Raw genomic sequence first — 17,466 nt, forward strand, 5'->3', positions numbered from 1 at the left:
TGAGGCCTACCTGGTGTTCCTCGGCTTCGCTGTCGGCTAGCCTGCTCCTCTTCCTTCGTCGGTCGTGGCATCCAACGGCGTCGCCACAGGCTTGACATTTCGTTTGGTAAACATTTAGAGACGATGACATAATAACACAACTTGTTAGGGCAGCCTCCTCTGCTCCTCTGAGCCTCCCTCTGTCTGCTCCACAGACATTTCTCAGCCTGGGCGCAGATAGGCCACACACCCATCCCCAGCCAGGCGGCCAATCAACGAACAGACAGGAACATGACGTCAAAGTATGCAGCTCCACACTTTATACTTGACATCACAAATTTGAGTTTTAGCACTCTAGTTCTGGGATTTGGGAAAGAGTTGTGTCAGTCATGTTGACTGATATTTGTGGACAGTCTTAGACCATAGGAATAACGTGTATGAATTTTGAAAATTGGCATAGTTCCCCTTTAATACCACTGAAGTAGCCTACACAGAGGTCAATTATCCTCTTTAAATATAAACATTTTGAGTTTAAATTGATACACTTAGCACCCGTAAGATGGAATTCACTGTAACAAAAAAGGTTTACAGTACTGCAAAGACAACACCTGAAGATACATTAAAGGTCCGATGTGTCGGAATTTCTCCCATCTAGCGTTGAGATCATACATCGCAATCAACTCTCTCGCGCCACGCAGTTCAAAGACTTTGAACTGCGTGGCGTAATTAGAGCTACGGTAGCCTTCACGCTTCAAAAAGCCGGTCTCTTGCTCTTTTCAATATCCTTTTTCTTTTTCTGGGCAAAGAAGAAGACACCTGTTCCTGAAATTTGGATTTTGAATACGTGTGGTCCTCCATGTTTCCTTCTTCAAACTTGCCGGGGCCGGGAAGCGACGATACCCATTAGCAGCATTAGCAGCACCTGTGATGTTATCATGTGACAGCGAAAAACGTGAAAGGCGGAGCAGTATGTCCCTTACCGTCTAACGTATTTCAAGATGGCGCATGAATATGGAGCGTCTACACCATAGACTGTATATAAGAATGGACCAACAGATCCCGTTGCTCTGGACGGAGACCAGTGAAGGCCGTTAGAAGCACTTTTCCTGTGAGCGCTGAGCGTTACTGCGCAGCCTCCAACTGAGAGAGACGACGTAAATGTGCCGTGAGCAACGTGTCTGAAAGTTGTAAGTCTTCTGGTAGCTGTGCCAAGAGAAATCTCAATCATTCCCAATCTTGCAGAGACGGAGAGCGTAGCTATATGTAAGGAGATAACATAGGCACAGGCTAATTATTGCTAACTAAAATGCTAGTTAACATTAGTAATTACACTTAAACAGCTAATGTGAGACGAAACTGCCTGCGCGCTTCTCCTGTACTATACAGTAATTCCTCTACTATGCGACAGTAAGTCGAGTGGTTATGACACAATCGTTAGCCTATTTTTACAAAAACGTCTGCTACGGAGCCATAACGTGAGGTACAACAGATGTAAAGTTATTCGCTGTCAAAGTGGCGCCAAAATGAATGGCAGTCAATGGAATGCTAACGGGGGGGGGGGGGGGGGATCGCTTTGTAGCATTAAAATGGCGCCATAGGAGGTTCGCGGTCCGGAGAAGCTTACCCCCTTGGTCTACACCAGTTCATGTGAATGCAAATGTAAAATTTCAAGCCAAAAGGAATACTTGGAATTGATGGTGGTGGTAAATATTCATGAAAAAGGACAAGTTTGTGAACGGGCAACACAGATTTTGATAATGAACAACTAAACAGGGTCTGGCTAGTCCACACAGCATTCTAGGATGGGAGAAAAGCGTGCTCTGGTTTATTGGCATTTCTTTAAACCAATCACAATCATCATGGGCGGCGCTAAGCTCCACGCGGAGCCGCTGCTAAGTAGCCTCGGGAAGGAACTTGTTTTGGTGAAACGTGTACGTACAAAAGTTGTTTTAGACTAAATATCTTTTAATATATCTGCAGATATTTCTCCATTTGACATGAAATAATAGCATCATGAGCAGCTTTATCATATACAAACAACTAGAAACCAAAAACAGTCATGTGAAATAATAAAAAAAAAGACAGTTAAGTAAAAATACAAAAGTAGGTCTTTTCTTCTCCTGCGCTCCATTTTTACAACATATGACTATTCCCACATACATCACTCCTCCTGTAGACAGCACTGAAAGCTGTATTTACATCTGCAGCATTTCCTCAGCACATCTCACACGTCACCAGATAATGAAGACGTAGAGAAAGAGGAAGAAGCTCGAAAGTGAATAATGGCATTCAAAGCGCAGTACAATGGATATACGGTCAACTTTGCTTTCAAATTGGAAACCTGTCTTTAGGAGCTGTAATTCAATTTAAAAAAACAAAACTTGTATCGGTTCATTTCCACCCTGATAAGACTTGTTTTTCAATTTGTAGCATGAAAATATCCAAAGAAGCACACCAACCAACTCACAAAAAAAACAAAAAACAATTGTCTTTAATCCAAAAATATCGGCACGGTCATTCAATGGTTCAGCGTTAAAATGCATTTGTATTGATAAGAAACTGTAGTGTACTGTAATTGCAACACAATCAACTGATCAGTGCTTTTATAAAGGAAATAGAGGGGAATTTGTAGAGGGATGAAGCTCAGTTATGTTAAAAAGAATCCACTTTGTATCCATGTCAAAATGCAGCAACCCAATTACCCACACAACACTCAGCAAAGTCTAAAAATAGGACACTGCTCCTGTGCACAGACATGGCTTCTGTCCTTTAATTTAAAACCAATATTATGTCAGGCAGAAGCAGAAATAAAAGAAAGACCCATGACCACTGTCTGAGGCTGGGGCGTGTTGAGAAGACAAAAAGGAAAGTGCTCAGACAAAGCAGTTACACGTGCACCAAGCTTAAAGTGTGTGATAAGTGCCTGTCTGCCTGTTGATAAGAGTGGGAATGTGTCCATGTGGTCTCCACGCGGCCCCCTGGTGTTCACACGGAGCTACAGCAGAGCGGTGGCAGTACTCGCAGTAAACACGTCGGCAGACTCGCCATGACTCATTCACATGACTCAAGAACTTCAATTATGTGTAAAACAAATAACCAGCTCTGCCTGTGGTGAAGTTAAATCGAAAAAAGAAAGAAAAAAAAGACTGCCTGGAAGAACAGAAGAGCATCCAAGTGGAAGAAATGTAACAAGTTTACACATTACATGTTATTTTTAACTGAGAGAATATTGACTGTAAATGCATAAAATAAAAATGTGGTAGACTTAATATATTTCCCCATATTATTGTGCTAATATTCAAGGTTTTTTTTTTTTTAAGCTTTCAACGAGCTCAGGATAAGAACTGTAAAATGTGCAAAAAACTGAAGCTAAGCTTACGACTTAGAGCCTTACAAGCAAAACAACGCACAATACTGAAACCTGATTGGCTGACGAAGAAGTGACTACAGTGGGTGTGTCGGGGGCCAGTGCAGAAACACACCTGCTTTGGATGGATTTTAGTCTTTCTCAAGTATCTGGAGCCAATCAGGAACTTAAGGTTGTGAAATGGGTGGATATTTCAAAATGCACTACTTAAAATGAAATGACTGAAACAATGACGGATGTATGGATCCTTTCTGGGGGGGGTTTTCAATGTTTATTATCAAAGGAAAGCTTTAATTCATTCGATGAAGCTCCTCTACTGACCTATATTCCTCCCTTGTTTTTCCCTCAACCCCGTTAACCTACATTGTGTCCTGCAGAGGTCTACTCCCTGAGTGAACCGGCACAAACTCTAATCCCGGCCACTCAAATAGCGGCCCGGTAACCCCGGCGTAATCCTGACCGTCTCTGATGCTGCTGCTCGTCTCCTCCTGGAGCGGCTGTACTGTATAATTTATAATCTGCTCTCCTGATCCATACAACTGACATTAACTCGTGTTTTTTTTCCACTTAAGTTTCCCTTTAAATCCATCCCCACACTGCAGTGAAGGGTGTCCCTTAAATCCCACAATGCACCAGGGTCTCCCCAGCTCACTTACAATTTCCTCTATGTTCGGTTTATGACTTCGTAAAACATTTTTATGGCGGATTTCTTCTGAAAAACAGCTTCTGTTTGAAGCACATGAATGTATTTGCAGACCAACTAATTTGTTCAATTGTTGCAAATTTGTATCTAAATATTTGTTTTAAGTTCACAAAAAGGATTTGCATGGCTTGATGAACACAATGACTATCTAAAAAAAAACAACAACAGGGCCTTCAAAATGCAAAACCAATCCAGGCCCAGGACAAAAAATAGAACATCCATTAGGATGATTGCATTGCCACATGACGGAGCTGAAATGTGAAATTAAGCTTCTAGGCAAGCCAGGAAACTTTCCAAAAGTCAAGTGCGAGTCAGTATGTAAGAGTGTGACTCACAAACTTTCCTGAAAACTTAACACGAGCCTTTTCATTTTCTTGAGAAGGGTTTATAACAAAATCAGCTTAAAGTGTTCCCGCTAAATAAGACGCTCGGGGAAACGTGGGTGCACAAACGGTAATGCAGGAAGATCCTTGCATCCATGATCAGTCTCCGTAACAGGAACATTGAAATACACACCTCTCTAACCATTCACACACTGAAGAGGGCCAGCTACACAGGAGGATAAAGTACCTTCCGCCATTAAAACAGTCTCGTTTTTTTTTTTTGCTCTAGAATTCGTCGTCGGAGCTCAGCAGGAGGGTCTTCTCCGTGTCGCCGCGGCCGCTGACGGCACTGTGCGTGCGGGAGACGGGCTGCGGCACCCCCTGCTCCAGCGTGGACTGCTGGGTGTACTGCTGATAGGCCGGGGAGAAGTTGTGGATGGCGTCCTGGACCATGTCTCCCGGGTTCATGGTCTCCTTCAGGCTGCTGGAGATGCTCTTCATAGGGGCACAGCGGCCTGCGGGGGGGAGGTGGGGGACCAGACCGAAGAGTTAGAGGTTAGGAGAAGAGGTGGAAGAGAGTATATGGGGTTTAAAGGAAGGGAAGAGGAAAGGGGGAGAGGACGTACAGGGTGTAGACAAGCCCAGGAGTGATTTAAGGGAGGGAAAAGGAAAGGAAGGACGGGAGTGAAAAAAAATAGTTAAAAGGAGGGAAAACATTATGGGAGGGTGGGTTTATGGTGATTTAGGCAGCGATGTGGCAAATCAAATGGAGAGGGGAGAAAGGAGAAGAAGAGAGAATAGTCAGAGGAGAGAAGTGATTTAGTGGAAGGAGAGAAGGGTGGGAGCGGAAATGAAAAGGACGAAAAACAGACGACGTGACAAGAGGTGATTTAGAGGGATGTTAAACAGCGAGACAAAAGGAGGGAATGGGTGGAGGGACAGTGGATGTGATTTAGAGAGAGGGAATAAAAAGGGAAAATGGTTCATTTCACAGTGATGGAGACATAAAAATAAAGGAAAGTTAAAGAGGATGGGAACGATCCCGTTCTCAAAACTTGTATATCAGAAATATGGGTTTCTTTTTATCCAAATTACTCAAAAAATGAAGTACAATTGCAAGTACTCGATTACTACTTTCATTGAATTGTGGGTATTCAATTTTTTAAACTTTGAGATACACACGTCTGTGATTCTCCACCAACATACGTTCCTCTAATATTAGTCAAAATCATTCATCATTCCAAAAAATACGTGTAAAACTATTGGCAATAAGTTGGTATTAGTGAAAAATAGCATCGAAAACGTGGGGGGGAAAAGTGATAAAAACATTGGAAAAAAAGTGACAAAAACGTCAGAAAATGTGTCAAAAATATATTTTTACCCAGATTTTTGACCCAGAAAGACAACAAGTGCATGGTCGACCAGGAGACAACACAAGGGTTAAATCACATTCAAATCCTTGGATAAAAATTAGAACAAAACAGAAACTGACTGAATACATGGGAGAAGGGCGTGACTAGGGGGACTGTGGAGTAAACAGCATCAGTGGTTAACCTACCAAACTCTCCATATGTAGGAACAGGTCCTTTATGGCACAGCAGAGAAGAAAGGAGACAAATAAAGAAGGAGGTGTAGAAACCGGCCAAAACAAAAACACGAGTGATGGGCAGAAGAGTGTAAAAAAAGTTCAAAGGTGAAAAACAATGGAAAATAAAAAATATAAATAAAAAAGGGGGAAGAATTTTGGTTGAAAGAAGGGGGATGAGGGAGAAAACATGCAACAGATGGAAAGAAATGGAAGTGAAATGGAGACAAAATGCTGTTTTAGAATATTTTAGATCCTTCCTTTTGTAAGACATGCAGTGTTAGAAATCGTGCTGTTAAGTGGCCTTTCTTCTCTCACCTTGGGAGTCCAGACTCTTGTCCATGTAGACTCTGTACGTGAAAGCGTGGCGCAGACCCAGCGCCGCGAAAAACATCTCGATGCAAATGATGAAGTTCTGGTAGCCGGCGGCGACCGTCCCCTCGCCGACAGACACCTCCACAGAGTCAATCTCGGGGATGGCCCCGCACTTCTCCAGGATGGCCAGCAACACGCCTGAACCCCAATTGATAAGATAAGTACATAATGAAGATCAAACTATCTTCACGTACATACATTACGTGAATAAAAAGCATGCTGTGCGTCGCGGCGTACCCTGCCAGAAGGACAGGAAGATGATGGACTTGACCATGAGGAACTTGAGCATGGGGCTGTAAGGGCTGAGCAGCTCCCTGGTGGAGAAGTAGAAGAGGAAGAGGGCGTACAGAGACAAGCTAACCGAGATGTTGTTGATGATGGTCACGTACAGGTAACCGCCGGCAACACTGTCGAGAGAAGGAGTCAGAGAGAACGGTGTTAGTTGTGTTAAAAATTTAAAAAAAAGGAATATTCCACAAGTTCCAAGTTTTTTTTTTTCAAAATTTGATGGCAATTTGTTAACTGATTTTCTGTACTGCATTTTCTGTTTTTTTGCGACGCAGCTACTACTCGAAGGTAGGGTTGGGTACCGTGTGGATTTTTACGATTCCGAACCGCTACTTTTAAAACGATTCCGATTCCTAAACCGATTCTTGAAAAACTGAAAAATGACATCAAAGATGTAATAGGTTTACTAGGGATCACGTGCAGTGAATGGTTAATATGATTTTCCGTCCGTTTTGGTGATCCCAGAGAGAAAATATGGCATTTTAAAAGTAGCCTACATTTACGGTAGCTAGCTAACAGTAGAACTACAGAGAAAGAGTGATATTTTTACGTCCGTTTCGGACCGACAGAGGGAAAATATTTCAGTCGACACATTATGTGGAACTGGAATTTGCGTTGTAATCCGGTCCGATTCCCTACTGGTTGCGTAGGAACCGGTTCCATAGTGGAACCTGGTTTCGGTACTCAACCCTACTCGTAGGTTTTCAGCACCAGCTCCACCAATCAGAAGCGATATATGAACCCAAAGGTCAAGCCAGGATCAGCTGATAGACCTCCCGTCTACCTCTGCTGTTTGCAGCACTTACTTGAAGTCTCCGTCCTTGTATTTGGCGTAGGCCTGCAGGATGACGGTGATGGCGGCCATGAGCGGTTTGACCACGCAGAACTGCAGAGTGGCCTGCTTGCAGAAGCGCAGGAAGCCGATGGAGTAGGCCTTCCCCCTCAGACAGCAGGTACCGTACATACAGCTGGACCTGATGGGACAAAACACCCTGATTACACTATGTACAACCCTGTTTCTATTATTTTTGGGGCATTTTTTTTAGGCCTTTATTTGACAGGACAGCTGAAGACATGAAAGGGGGAGAGAGAAGGGGGGAATGACATGCAGCAAAGGGCCGCAGGTCAGAGTCGAACCCGAGCCCGCTGTGTCGAGGAGTAAACCTCTATATATGGGCGCCCGCTCTACCAACTGAGCTATCCGGGCGCCCTTGATGCCGTTTCTGATACTTCTGGTGAATTGAGTGTACAAGAAGAGCAGTAAAAAAAAAAAAAAAAAAGGAACATACGTGCAATAATTGCTTTAAACGCAAACACATTTGCTTATCAAAGAGCCTGGTTACATGCTGGGGTTTTTCCACGGCCTGTTAGAATCTAATCCTTCAACTGGGGGAATAGGAGACTTACTCGATGGGTTTTCCTCTGATCTCAGCCATGATGGCGCTCTCTCCTCCCAGGTATTCATAGCACAGACTCAGGAAGTTGTAAATCACAAACGCTGTGGGAGGGGGAAAAAAACAAGGAGAGAAAGGGTTGGTTGTTATTATCTCTATTATTATTATTATTTACTTATTTTTTTAGAATCACGGTAGCCCTTCACAAGCCACCAAGATGTTTTACTGTTTGGCTCTTGGCTTGATTTTTGAATTTTATACTCCCTTTATAATAAATGTGAGTATGCATGAGAAAATAGTTATAAAGCTAATTTTTTTTTTTTTCAATAACTGATTCTGCAATTATTTTTGGGTTGTTTTCCATTATTGGTCTTGACAAAAAAAAAAAAACATTTTGCAGCTTGATGAAGTGATTCTATAATAACTAATTTGAAAAGCCCTTCATAGACCTTTTTTATTTTATTTTTTACAACAGACATTTTAACTTTTCATTTTAACTTGCCACTGTAGGAAAATATTACTAATTGCATTAAAGATGGCTCTGTTGAATTCAAGTGTCCCACTAAGTCACGACAGTGTGACAGTGAGCCAAGTCAAAATGTCGTCCTCCATGACCGAGTAAGTGTTCACTGGATTGCTGCTTTGAGCTACGATCTTCAAATTGTCACATGAACTATAATTGTGACAAACACATTTCAACTGAATGTAGCCTGTGTGAAAACAGATTCAACAGCAAGTTGGAAACTGTGAGTAAACTGTAAAACCACAAAAAAGGCACAGCAGATGAATCACTCAGTCACCCATAGACCCCCAAACACACATCACTTCCTGTTACACTCGCTTTGACATCTGCAAGCAAACCTATTGCAGAGTCCTTCGTTATTTATATGTGACGTTCTGACAGACTGTGCTGATTGTAGCTGATAACGCTGGGTACAGACCAATCATGTTACATTTGACTACGTATTTCAGCAAGACACCATGCCATTTCTTAAAAACGTCACGCCAACAGTTTCAGGAACTGTACGAAGGCATGACCTCAAAGTCTAAAACAGGTACACACCATCACTAGAGTCAGTAAAACTGAGGGTGGTCACCATTGAGACCACCCTCCCATCGTTTGACAGGCAAGAGAGAGGAAACAGGCTGGATCGAGATTCTTGCAAAAATGGGAGGTTCTTCTCATTCGCTGACAAAGATCATATGTGCCTTTACTTCAACACTTAAAAGGTGCAGTAGGTAAGACCTATAAAACTAACTTTCTGTCATATTTGCTGAAACTGACCCTATGTTCCAGCAGTAGAACTACATGAAGCATGTAATTAAAAACAAAAATCCGGCTCCTCTGGCACCACCTACAGCCTGTAGTGCGATTTGCAAAAATCCACAGCTCCCTGTTCAGATGCACTAATCACAAATCACTGTTCAAGCACACGCATTCATTCTCCCTCGTTGGGGGAGGTGCTTAGGAGACCGTTTGGGCTTTAGCAGAAAGAGGGGGAGAGGGACTGAGAAGTTGTCGATGTTCAAATTCTTTGGATAAGTCCTGGATCTTCACAATCCTACCTACAGCACCTTTAAAGTCAAACTTCTTGGCTTTGGCCTGGCACGTCCTGTGTCTGCTGTTCAACAGACTATGTGCTGGATGTGGAGATGGAACAGACTATAGCAGTGCTGGAGACCCCAGAGCAGTTTGCTTATGAGGCAGGTTTCTACACTTTGGAGATGAGATACGTCAGGCTCAAGTGTCTTGCTGACCGTGAGCTGGTGATGGAGTTGAACTGTGGAGACCAGAGAGACCAGCGTCTAGAGGCGTGCTACCACCACACCAAATTACTTAGTTACTTTTCGAAAATCCACGTGAACCACTCCTCACATTTGACACTCAACAGTCCTGCTGACAGAGAGAGAGAAAAAAAAAAAAAAATCATTCTAGCCTGGCGTGGATTCCCTATATATAGGGGAAACACTACTACTTATTAGTTTGAATTTTTATCTACTAATATGGTGTAAATACACTAGCTATACAATACGTTGAATCAGTTATATGTACAGACATGAGAGTGGATGTATCAAAAGGGTAAAGGGGCCCACTAAAGCGTGATTTACGGTCCTGCGGAGGCTCCACGCAGAGCTTTGTCCGTAGCCTACGTAAGTGGCCTGAAGTTTATACTTGTGCGTTGGTGTGTGTGCGTCGAGCCGACATGTGTGTGTGGAGTGTGTGGTAGAGCGAGGGAGAAGTGAGAGAGCGACGGTGATTAGCTTCGGAGCGAGAAGCGACTCTAGAGTCATATTGAGAGAAACAATGTGTCTCCCCTGTGCTTTCTGACCATGGTGGGAAATCTATAGCAGGAAAAGTTAACCCTTTCCTTGATTTCATGTTGTTTATGGAGAAGGAGAACCAGGAAATGAGTAAGAGGAAATGCAACGCTGCCAAGACACGACGTGCGTCGCCGTGACGTGTTGTCACATTTTTCGTGTCTCCACGTACCTACGGATGTAGCCAGATTTTACGCAGAAGTATAAATCATGCTTAAGGCTGCATAGGTACAGAGCCTAGGCTTCTGTGCTACACCACTGGCATAGAGCAATGCCCAACCATACACAAAAAGCTAAACGGCACACATAACCTGATACAACTTGAGTTTTAGTTCTTTGGATATTAATCTTTGAGTTTTAATTCTTAACTACTGAGTTTGGTACTTAAAACGTTTAGGTTCTAAACCTAAATGAATTTGATAATGGATTCAGATTCAATAAAATGCTATCCAATATGTAACAAAATAATGAACAGAAAGCACAGATTGTGTTTCCATCCTTCTGAGGACCCTTCACAGGCTTACACAAGCTTAAGCCTAACCATAAATCTTCTCTCTACAATGAACACTTAACCTAAATGACTTAAGTCCCATAACTGCACCCTCCATGTACAGGTAGGACCTCTGAACCAGCACACAGCCCGCCCCAACACGACTCTATTTGGACCCAACACACACACACACACACACACACACACACACACACACACACACACACACACACACACACACACACACACACACACACACACACACTTCTGAGGTCTATTGTCTGACGTCAGTCTCCTGTTAGACATTACTTAGGTAATAAGATTCCATAATGGCCAGTTCAGTGTGACTTTAACAACAGCTAGCGTACAGAGCCGAGTGGTGAGAACTGGTTGATGTGCGTAGCTCTCACTGTGCCTCAGCTGTTTACCATTATGCTCTTTCCCTTCTCTCCACGGACCCCGGCGGCAGTGCCAGTTGCCACGGTGATACAGTAGGCCTACATACAATGAGAATGGGAACTTTGCAGTAAGTTTGGTTGAGAGAAACTCATTATCTGATGCAGCCACTCTGGTTGATGAGAAAGATTTGCAGGCGCGGTTGCCACGCAACAGGTTGGCCATCCTTGCCCAGGAAAAGATCTGGGCAGGGCTCAGCGGCAGCATTGTGGGAAGGGGAAGACAAACAGGAGGAAGAGAGAGGAGAAGATGCGGACAATAATAAGAAAAAGACTTGGCTGAGAGTGAGGCGGAGGTGCGGGAGGAAACAGTGAAGGGAGGAAGGATAATGTCAAGAGAGGAGGAGGAGGAGAGCCATGATAGAGCGCCTCCACTCCACAGTTTAATGCATGTGACATCATCCATTCGCTGGCACGAGACTTGACGCCTGTGCTAAGTGAAGCGGACTATTTCTATCCTGAACGTCACAACTCTGGAGAAAATGAGGAGCGGAGGCAGTCAGCTGCCTTTCTGCCAATTCAAAGATGTAAGAGTCATCCAAGATTCAAAGCGTCAGGCAGCATTTGTTTTGTTTGCGTCATCCATCGGCTCAGCAAAGCTGCCAGCTCACCATCAACTTTTCTGACCTGACATAAATAAACACCGTCCATATTCTACAGTGAGCAGTAAGCCATTGCTCCATGTTTACATCCCTTCTACTAGATTTCAGTCGCACCAACTCAACTCAAAATAATATTAAAACCAGGTGGTGGAAAGGATTTTAAAAATCTATCCATGGAATAAAAAAAATTAAAAAAAAGCCATTAAATCAGTCTTTATTCCAGGCCCCAAAACGGCATTCAACAAACAAGAGCTTCTCTTGTGTACGGTACCGTCAAAGCTGACAGTTCATCGATTTTGTGCCCTCACCCTTGTTGTCTGCTGAACCAGTGGCATTACTAAAACCGCATCATCAGTGCAAGTCACGTACTGAGCTGTGACGGGACAGAACTGGAGGACGAAACCATGTCCTTACCCTCGTAGCAGTCCCTGACGGTGTCAAAGTACACGTAGTACTGGTCGTTGGTGAAGAAGAGGAGGCTGAGCCAAGAGTCGAAGGCGTAGATAGGAACGATGAAGAGGATCCGTACGATGTGGCGCTGCTCCCTCGGCGAGCTGTAGAAACGTAGGTGCATGTAGATCTGGGACAGACAGAGGAGACACGTTAAATATTGACAGAAAATTAAAGTTTAAAACATCTGCACTGCGTCGGAACAAAATTACACGTAAGGTGCTAAAGTTGGATTAAAAGTAACATTATTTCATAGCTTTGTGGCATAAGTAAGAAAAAGCTGCCTCCCTGTTCTTACTATGGCTGTAGACGAGTAAGCCTGTAACAAAGGGCTTAAACACTTGTGTAGCAAGGTAAGACAGCGAGTCTACAAGTTAGGCTGGAGCAGAGCTTTTGTGAGCTTTAAAAAAAAAAAGGACTTGGAAACTAAAAAAGAAACTTGTTATTATATGTCATTATGAGGATACAGATTCTTGAGAATATTCAGATTTTTATACAGTGTATCATTAATGTCTCTTTGCTGTCTGGTCAGCGTGTCAGTACATTACCTCACCTACATCGTCCACCAGGAATAGTGTGAAAAAAAACAACCTCTGACTCTGCAGGATTGTCATCCACCTGGATCAAGTTTCACCTTTGCGTGCATGTGTGTATGTGTGTATGTGTATGTGTGTGTGTGTGTGTGTGTGTATGTGTTCTTGTTTAACTATATTCGTGGGGTCCAAAAACCGGGAATATAGTATACTTGTGGGGTCCCGACAGCTTTGTGAGACCAAAATGCTGGACCCCACAACTTTAAAAGGGCTGTTTGAGGGTTAAGACTTGGTTTTAGGATTAGGGTTAGAATTAGGTTATGGTTAGGGTGAGAGTTAAGGGTTAAGGTTAGGCATTTAGTTGTGATGGTTAAGGTTAGGGTAAGGGGCTAGGAAATGCATTATGTCAATGACGGGTCCCCACAAAGATAGTGAAACGCACTGTGTGTGTGTGTGTGTGTGTGTGTGTGTGTGTACACTCTGTATCACAAACACCTGCCGAGGGATGTTGCCAAGCAACCCCTGCCCTTCTCTGGGCCTGAGCAGGTCTGTGTGTTTGCAGGATGACATCATTTGTGCATTAAACACACACCAGTGTTTCCCATTCATAGGTTCTACTTGGGAGCCCCACCCAGGTAGATTGATACCCACCCAGGTGGATAAAATCCAAATGACATTTTTTTTCTCCAATTAACAATGTCATTTTTAAACACACAGATCAGTGGCCTCCAGCCCCTCCCCCTCGTCAACTTGCCCGCCGCGCATATGACAGAAATCTTAGTATTAAACCTAAGAGTACGTGAATTGCATACTAATTGACAACGTTCGAAACAGACAAACGGACAGCAACCAAGGCAGCTCTGTATCGTCTAAAACGCTTTCATTTACATTTCTCCATATTTAAACGTCTGTTGGTCTAGTTATTTACCTTTTTCAGTCATTCAAGCATTATCTGGCGATGCCGCTAAAGCTGAGCTCGGCAGGGGTTACCACGGTTACGCGTCTCCAAAAGCAAGGAGGCTCTCAGGAAGTGACGTTGAAAATTACAGTGGAGCGCGTCCGAAAAGATACACACTACGGTTTTATTTACACAAAAGTATGTTGAACGATAGCATACATGTTGAGCATGTAGTGCAGAGTATGTGATTTCGGACACAACCAGTGTTGAGATTTATAATAACATGTAACTTTCTCTGTGGGTCATAGTATGGGTTTAAGGTTAAGTTGTTAATACAAACATTTCAGCTCTGGGTGACGTCAATCAGGTATTTTATCTGCTGAACCATACATTTTATTTGACAAACCAAGCAGATTTAGTTGATAAAGCACAGCTACACTTCATCTGTATCATCTTCTAGCCTGGTTTGTTTAATATTGTAAACAGTTTGTTTGTTTCTAAATTATCTTGTTATGTAGTCATTTTGTTTCAACAAATAGTTCATAAATGCCATGTGATGGCTAGTCAAACAAAGATGGCATGATGCCGCGATGCCTGCCAAATTGAGTTTACATTTAGAGAGGAAAGAGGAAATCAAACAGTATCAAGTAGAATTAAAGACATGATGATTTGACCGCCTCTCTCTCTCCTGCTGGTTGGAAGCGGTTACCTGGTGACAGGTGAGAATGAGTGCGGTCCAGACGAAGAAGCCAGACACAGCCTGCGCTGCGGGAGTCATGAGGAAGATAGGCTGGTCCGGGCTCAGCAGTGGGGCTTCAGGGAGCCACGAAATGTTGGGGCCCGTTGGGGCTGCCGTTGGCAGGGGGCCGGGCGCTGCGGCCAGAGGAGCGTCATCCCCCAGCCTCTCTGAGAGCGGCACATCTCGCCTCATCAGCTTCAGCATCTGGAAGTGACACAGAACAAAGATAAGGTGTCTGTACGTGTGTGTGTGTGTGTGTGTGTGTGTGTGTGTGTGTACATTCTAACATTTCTAACAAGGACTAAGCTGTGACACAATTTGTTGAGAATGAGCATCCATTTCCACTAGTAATCATCAACCTGAAATATAGATCACACATTCTGTTATCAATGTAATGTGTAATCAGAGATAGCCTGATAGATAGACACACAGATACAGTGCATACTAACACAAGGATATGTGTGTGTGTGTGTGTGTGTGTGTGTGTGTGTGTATGTCATTTGTATAATGGTATCTGTGTGGGACTGTATGGAAAGAAACGATTTTTGGAACTAACCTACATCTCCAAAATGCCATTTGACCGCTGCCAGATTACATGCCCAAACATCTACTATTCAGTAGCTCACACGCTCCACCGTTTCTCCACGTTAACAGAAAGCAACGTGTCATTTAGCTGCAAGGCATTCTGGTATTTTTAGGCTTCGATGATTCCTCCTTGTATGATAATTAAACATTTGGGGCAAAATGGTGAGATCTATAAGAAAATGCTGTTTCATTCACAGGACGAAAAAAAACAATGCTGGTATTTAAAGCTAAGTTATGTTTTCAATCACTGAAATGTTTCTGCAATCAAACTCCATATGTGCTCTAAAAACCTGGATGTGTCCAGTTATCTTCTGAAGTAAGAAAAAAAAAAAAAAACATACTCAAAACAACAGAATGGAGGTAAAAAATGTTTTGGGAGCGTTTTTCCCACCTCTGATATTCATGTGTTTCCATATCTGACTCGAACAAGAATCAACCGCCTTCAGCCTGACCAAATTTAGCTCAGGATGGACAAAAAGACGTCATACAGTATATGCTGCCGCATCCACTTGCAGCTGAAGATGATTGGACTTAAAGTGGCCAGAAGACACGTTACGTAAGCTGCAGCTCGTCACCATCTCCAAGGTGACACTGTCTAGTTATCAGGGCACGTTTGTTCTTGTACACTGACAGACAGCTGGCGTATAGGACTGAAATAACAAAAGAGTGGACATAAGTGCTAAAAAAAAATGGTCACTGGATGAGAAAGAGAGACAGTGAGAGAGGGTATCCTTCATTCTGACCGATCATGTCTCGTCTGCCAGAGTGGCGTGGCTACCATAAGTCACATAGGCAGCACACAGAACAAACAGCAGGGACAATGACAGGCCGACATAATGCTATAACACACACACACACACCTTTCTTTACAACACTGATTACATTAAAACCAAGTGATTTAATTTGGTGGTACGATAAAATGAATTAGATTGCTTTCACACTTTTATATGTGAGGCTGAGAGGAGTTATGGTTTTGCTGTGTGTGTGTGTGTGTGTGTGTGTGTGTGTGTGTGTGTGTGTGTGTGTGTGTGTGTGTGTGTGTGTGAGAGAGAGACACACACACAGCAGGTCATTTGTATTAGTTTGCCAGGGATCAGCAGCTCTACATGTCAACAAGGAGAAGTGAAGGCATCAGCAGCCACACACATACACAATGCCAGTGCCAGTGAAATGATGCTGTGCTGAAGCAGAGGGGCATCTGTGTGTTTCATTTAAAAGGCAAAAAAGGTCAGTCTGTGAGTCACACACACAAACACACACACACACACACACACACACACACACACACAGAGGAATAATATATCAGTGAGACAGAGGGTTAGGAAAAAAGCAAAGCAACAGATGGAAAGGGGTGATGGGGGCAGACGGGGTGTGTTTATAATTCATAAAAAGTAATTCTATGGGTTAGCCAGATTGGATTAGAATACTGGCTGAAACAACAACAGCAACACTGGGGTTCATCCAACAGAAAGCCTCCAAAACATTTAACCACTTCTGGCTTTGCTTTAGCATTACTTCCATACCAGTGCTTTTATTGTAGCCTACGGCTAATGCTGCGGGTAAATCTGACTAAACATGTTTTGAATAGCCACTCAAATTCAAATAAATGAACAGTAAATAGCAAAGCTTGAAAAGACTTACCTTAGTTTAGCCTATAGCCACAACAACTCAGACTTGAATTTTAGACCTACAATTGAGAAAGAGACACTTTATTAGTCACGTTAAAAAAAATGTGTTAAAAGCAAAGTATTTCTAACTTGTGTTAGAGGCTAGGCTCACCTGGTAAATAAGCTGCTGATTTTTAAATCCTCCTCAGCTTCGCCAGACAAACTCGCGACCAGAAATAACCCAGAAACGGCCTTAATTCCTCCTCAGAGCCGCACCGTTGCTCCCTGGACATCCATGTTGAGACCTCGGCGGACTGCCCCGTCAACTTCTGCGTCTCCCCCAAAAACTCACCTCCAAAGTTAGTCTCTCATGTCTAAAAACTTATATATTATCCTTTTAGTACTCCTGTTTGTACATTAACATCGTCTAAAGTCCGTGTTTCTGGAGTTAAAACAGTCAACTCCGTCATTCCTCTCCGCTCCTGTTTCTCGAGTCCGCTGACTTCAAACCAATCCTGTCGGATTAACTGCAGATCAGAGGAGCTCCGCCCACACTACAAAGAACGAGCCGGTTCAGCCAATCACACACAGACTACCATTAATAACCCGGAAAAAGGCGGGGTTTGTTCATTGGACACTGAGCATGCGCGGGTCTATTGGTCTATTCTCGGTACAGCCATACATCCATGGGTACACAACACATAAAGGTAGGCTATCAGCACTGGCAATGTGGGTGATGTGTACAAGCATTGATGTAGTAAGGTGTACAAGCCC

At 43.3% G+C, this 17,466-nt stretch overlaps 1 protein-coding gene and 1 long non-coding RNA gene across 5 annotated transcripts; one reads left to right on the plus strand and one right to left on the minus strand.

The window, feature by feature from the left end:
- Positions 1 to 1,923: 1,923 nt before the first annotated feature.
- Positions 1,924 to 17,227, minus strand: tmem184ba (transmembrane protein 184ba). 4 transcript variants are annotated; one of them, XM_031297981.2, is made up of 10 exons: positions 16,865 to 17,227; positions 16,727 to 16,772; positions 14,471 to 14,704; positions 12,295 to 12,460; positions 8,028 to 8,118; positions 7,427 to 7,594; positions 6,570 to 6,739; positions 6,276 to 6,470; positions 5,931 to 5,957; positions 1,924 to 4,887 (listed from the first exon to the last, which is right to left on the minus strand). In XM_031297981.2, the coding sequence occupies exons 3-10, from the start codon at positions 14,702 to 14,704 to the stop codon at positions 4,658 to 4,660; spliced, it is 1,281 nt and encodes a 426-aa protein (XP_031153841.1). In that variant the 5' UTR covers positions 16,727 to 16,772; positions 16,865 to 17,227; the 3' UTR covers positions 1,924 to 4,657. The 4 variants fall into 4 exon arrangements, with proteins under 4 accessions (XP_031153841.1, XP_035853624.1, XP_031153842.1 ...); XM_035997731.1 differs by having other exon boundaries at positions 16,727 to 16,769; positions 16,863 to 17,227; XM_031297982.2 differs by lacking the exon at positions 16,727 to 16,772.
- Positions 13,823 to 16,327, plus strand: LOC118494274. Its single transcript, XR_004896399.1, has 3 exons — positions 13,823 to 13,911; positions 15,565 to 15,566; positions 16,318 to 16,327. It is a non-coding gene; the product is annotated as an uncharacterized LOC118494274 (long non-coding RNA).
- Positions 17,228 to 17,466: the final 239 nt, after the last annotated feature.

Source organism: Sander lucioperca, chromosome 22 (genome assembly GCF_008315115.2).
Source record: "Sander lucioperca isolate FBNREF2018 chromosome 22, SLUC_FBN_1.2, whole genome shotgun sequence".
Taxonomy (NCBI): Eukaryota; Metazoa; Chordata; class Actinopteri; order Perciformes; family Percidae; genus Sander; species Sander lucioperca.